Source organism: Hyla sarda, chromosome 3 (assembly GCF_029499605.1).
Source record: "Hyla sarda isolate aHylSar1 chromosome 3, aHylSar1.hap1, whole genome shotgun sequence".
NCBI classification, from domain to species: domain Eukaryota; kingdom Metazoa; phylum Chordata; class Amphibia; order Anura; family Hylidae; genus Hyla; species Hyla sarda.
The window spans coordinates 400,250,622-400,255,347 of NC_079191.1; the positions used below are offsets into that span (position 1 = coordinate 400,250,622).

At 42.2% G+C, this 4,726-nt stretch overlaps 1 protein-coding gene across 2 annotated transcripts in view; it reads right to left on the reverse strand.

Annotated features, from left to right (window-relative positions):
- The window catches only part of EPCAM (epithelial cell adhesion molecule), a 10,162-nt gene extending 6,648 nt beyond the window's left edge, over positions 1 to 3,514 (reverse strand). The window contains exon 1 of one of the 2 annotated variants that reach the window (XM_056563404.1): positions 3,022 to 3,514. In XM_056563404.1, the coding sequence (XP_056419379.1) occupies positions 3,022 to 3,097 (76 nt within the window). In that variant the 5' untranslated portion in view covers positions 3,098 to 3,514. Of the gene's footprint in view, positions 1 to 1,420; positions 1,542 to 3,021 lie in introns of those variants that run through there. The other variant, XM_056563405.1, reaches the window with a different exon arrangement.
- Between the last annotated feature and the right edge of the window lie 1,212 nt (positions 3,515 to 4,726).

A 4,726-nucleotide genomic window follows, 5' to 3' on the forward strand; every position in this document is an offset into this window, starting at 1 on the left:
CTCTTGTTGACGACAGCGTCCCCACTCCCCTTCTATGACACATGCCAGACATCACTGATCACGGTGATGCCCCGGCTTTAACCCCTTAGACACCACAATCAAATTTTATTGTAGTGACTAAAAAAGTAACAAAGTCCTGGCAGCTCTGTAAAAGTAAGTAAAAACACCTAACCTGCTTAAAGGGGTACTCCGGTGGAACAATTTTCTTCATATCATCTGGTGCCAGAAAGTTAAACAGTGCTCTCTGCTGACAACCTCTGTCCATGTCAGGAACTGTCCAGAGAATGGAAGGTTTGCTATGGGGATCTGCTCCTACTCTGGACAGTTCCTGATACAGACAGGTGTCAGAGAGCACTGTGGTCAGACAAAAGAACAACTCAACTTCCCTTGTAGAATACAACAGCTGATAAGTACTGTAAGGGTTAAGATTGGAGCCAGTTGATAGGGAGAAAAAAAAAAAAAAAAAAGAGTGCCCCTTTAATTCAGGACCCAAAAAAGTGTCTACTTCCCTCCCTCACAAGTGTCTAGAAAAAGTGGATGTGGTAGAGCTTTTCCCACCACAGCAGAGCTGCGCAAAATTCATCATCCTGCTGCACCTGCTTGATTAATATAGATGAAGGGGAGCACCGTACTCAAGGATTCCGGATCCGTGTGGGTGCTCGGCTTCAGGAACAGACCAATTCCCAAGTAATATCAAAAGCAAAGTAGAAGCGGCACTCCAAAATATCAATAAAGCATGCTTGAGAAAGGCTATTGTCGAGCCGAAACGTCGCTTTCTGCACAGATGTGTGAATAAATCCACGCTTTATTGATATTTTGGAGTGCCGCTTCTACTCTGTTCTTGATAAATAAGATGCACGCTAGTCAAAACCCACCACCCAAATAAACGTGGGAAAATAGCTCTACCGTAGACATTCTATGATAAATCTGGGCCTATAACTTTGGCTCAAAGACTGAAAAAAAAAAAAACACAACACAAAACTACACAAATAGCTTTTCACAAGAATAAATACCCCCATAGTGCCTCAGTTCTCCATTTGTTTAAACAATTCCAAAACATTGCATTATAAGAAAAAAATTGTTATATATTTTTTTATATTTTGTTCAAATGCAAAAAAAATAAAAAAATGTTTATATATATATATACACACACAAATTTACAAGACATCAAAAAAATAATATATTTTTATATTTGTTATAATGCAATGAAAATAAATAAATTAATATATATATATACACACACACACACACAATTTATATTTTACACACACACCCCTATACACTCAGATATTTAGGTATTTGAGGTGGCACCACAAGCAATATTTTCCCAGTATTAGTCATATGGTAATGAGTATTAGTCTTCTAAGCCCCCCCCCCCCCCCCCCCCCCTCCTCCGGTTTCTAACAATAGAGAATTCTACCTGCTCCTACAGCCCCAGGTACAGTCAGACACTCCCTGAGACGTCACCAAGGTGGAGGCAGGGAGGATAGTCAGGGCCCCCATCCCCCTCAGGGAGCACGACTCCGCGCCATTTTGTCAGTGAGCCGCGCCTCATCCAGTTCACACTGAGCGGGAATCTTTGGTCCTCTTGTCAGGCACATTATATAAACGCTGATAAAGCGCCATGATACATAGTGATACTATAGAGTCCCAGCACCAGAGGTAACGGAGCACAGCTCCTATCTTATCAGCTGGAGATACACAGGTCACACACCGCCTATCGCACATTATCGCTGATCACAAGTGCAGTGTGAACAGGAGGCTACATGAAGACACAGGAAACGACAGAACAAATAATACAATCCCATTAATTGGTGTCCACATGGCAAGCGATGAAACAGTAACTGTGCAGTCAGATGTAGGACTACTACTTACAGCATGCTCCTACAGTGATGGGGGTTGGAGTTTCTATAGAGCCTGGTTTTAAAGTTTGTTCCCCCTTCTATAAAGCCATAACCACCTACCACTACATAGCAGGGGTCTCCAAACTGTACACCTCCAGGTGTTACAAAACTACAACTCCCAGCATGTACAGCAGTGGTCTCCAAACTGGACCTCCAGGTGATGCAAAACTACAACTCCCAGCATGCCTGGGCCGCCTGGTATTCATCACTCCAACAAGTCTACAGAACAGCAATTGAACTCTAGTAATTCAGCCACTTAAATTGCTTTTACAACATTTAGATGCTATCATAGCTGTAGATGTACTACAAGAACCAGCAGGATTGTCCTATTGATTAACCGATCAAGTCTCACGATCTTTGTATGATCTTCATTAGAACAGAGCACGAGTAGATCTCACTGGATACATTTTACAACATTCTATATGACGGTTGATACATTGTATCCCCCCAGCGTTCTGTGACGGTTGATACATTGTATCCCCCCCCCCCAGCGTTCTGTGACGGTTGATACATTGTATCCCCCCCCCCCCCAGCGTTCTGTGACGGTTGATACATTGTATCCCCCCCCCAGCGTTCTATGACGGTTGATACATTGTATCCCCCCCCAGCGTTCTATATGACGGTTGATACATTGTATCCCCCCCCCCCAGCGTTCTATATGACGGTTGATACATTGTATCCCCCCCCCCCCCCAGCGTTCTATATGACGGTTGATACATTGTATCCCCCCCCCCCCCAGCGTTCTATATGACGGTTGATACATTGTATCCCCCCAGCGTTCTATATGACGGTTGATACATTGTATCCCCCCAGCGTTCTATATGACGGTTGATACATTGTATCCCCCCAGCGTTCTATATGACGGTTGATACATTGTATCCCCCCAGCGTTCTATATGACGGTTGATACATTGTATCCCCCCAGCGTTCTATATGACGGTTGATACATTGTATCCCCCCAGCGTTCTGTGACGGTTGATACATTGTATCCCCCCAGCGTTCTGTGACGGTTGATACATTGTATCCCCCCCAGCGTTCAGTGGCTGTTAGTCTCTAACACACCTGTTGAAAACTAATCCTAGCCAAGAGCCCATAGAAGCCTGAGAAAGGGAACTCACCTGAGTTTTGGGCTCGTGTGGTGAGAATACAGCAGAGAACAGCAACTCCAACCCAGATCATAGTGGAGACCTTCATCTTCCTGGACGAGGTTCTTTAGGGTCTTCTGCCCAAGGTAGTTCAGCAGTCTTCACCCAAGTCCCTTCCTATTACTCCTCCTCCTTATACCAGGTCAGACCGGTCCAGCAGGTCCCTCCCTGAATCACAAACAAGGTCGAAACTTGCTCTCTGGTTACACCTGGATACTATACAGCAGCCCCCCTCCTCCACCAAATCAGTGTCCTGCTGGGTTAGTCCCGATCCTTAGAGCTTGAGGAGCAGAAGACAGTTCAGACCCAATTGTACGATCCAGGGATAAAGACTGTTCTAGGATCCACAGTGTTCAGTGTCAACCCCAGGTTGTCCTGCAGGTAAGTTATATATAGAGGAGAGCAGTGACGTCACAGATCACCTGGATGAAACCAGGAGTGGTGACTCACCTGGTGGGAAGTCCTCTAGCTGTCTCACCGGGAAACATTGCCTGCACTGTGATCTCATGACCCTCCCCTCCCCCTACAGGGAAACTGTCTCTAGGCTCTCCCCCTGACTGCTGAAACTTATTACGCACAAGTCTCTGTCCACAATGAGTAAATACACTTTACAGGTTGATGCAAAGGTTTCTGTGGCTTGTGTGTGGGCAACAATGGGTGTTCCAAAAAAAAAATCTATCTATATCATCTATCTAGATAGAGCAGGGAAGCAGCACTCCGGGGTAAGAAAAGGTGCTCGGGTGCCTACTGTGTCGGGTCTAGGTTGGGGACCCCTCCAAGATACAGAAAAATTTAATGAACAGTGGCACACAAGGTGTCAGCCAAAAAAAAGGTGATTTATAAAAAAAAACGTGTTAGGCAACGTTTCAGCTGGCTCGCCCAGCCATTTTCAAGCCTTGAAAATGGCTGGGTGAGCAGCTGAAACGTTGCCTAACACGTTTTTTTTTAATAAATCACTTTTTTTTTGCTGACACCTGATGTGCCACTGTTCATTAAATTTTTCTATATCATCTATCTATCTATCTCTATCTAATCTATCTCATCTCTATCTATCTATCTCTATCTAATCTATCTCATATCTATCTCTATCTAATCTATCTCATATCTATCTATCTCTATCTAATCTATCTCATATCTATCTATCTATCTATCTATCTATCTCTATCTAATCTATCTCATATCTATCTATCTATCTCTATCTAATCTATCTCATATCTATCTCATATCTATCTCATATCTATCTATCTCATATCTATCTATCTCATATCTATCTATCTCTATCTAATCTATCTCATATCTATCTCATATCTATCTATATCTATCTATCTCATATCTATCTATCTCATATCTATCTATCTCTATCTAATCTATCTCATATCTATCTCATATCTATCTATATCTAATCTATCTCATATCTATCTCATATCTATCTATATCTATCTCATATCTATCTATCTATATCTATCTAATCTATCTCATATCTATCTAATCTCTCATATCTATCTATATCTATCTAATCTATCTCATATCTATCTATATCTATCTAATCTATCTCATATCTATCTATCTATCTATCTATCTATCTATCTCTATCTAATCTATCTCATATCTATCTATATCTAATCTATCTCATATCTATCTATCTATCTATCTATCTATCTATCTCTATCTAATCTAT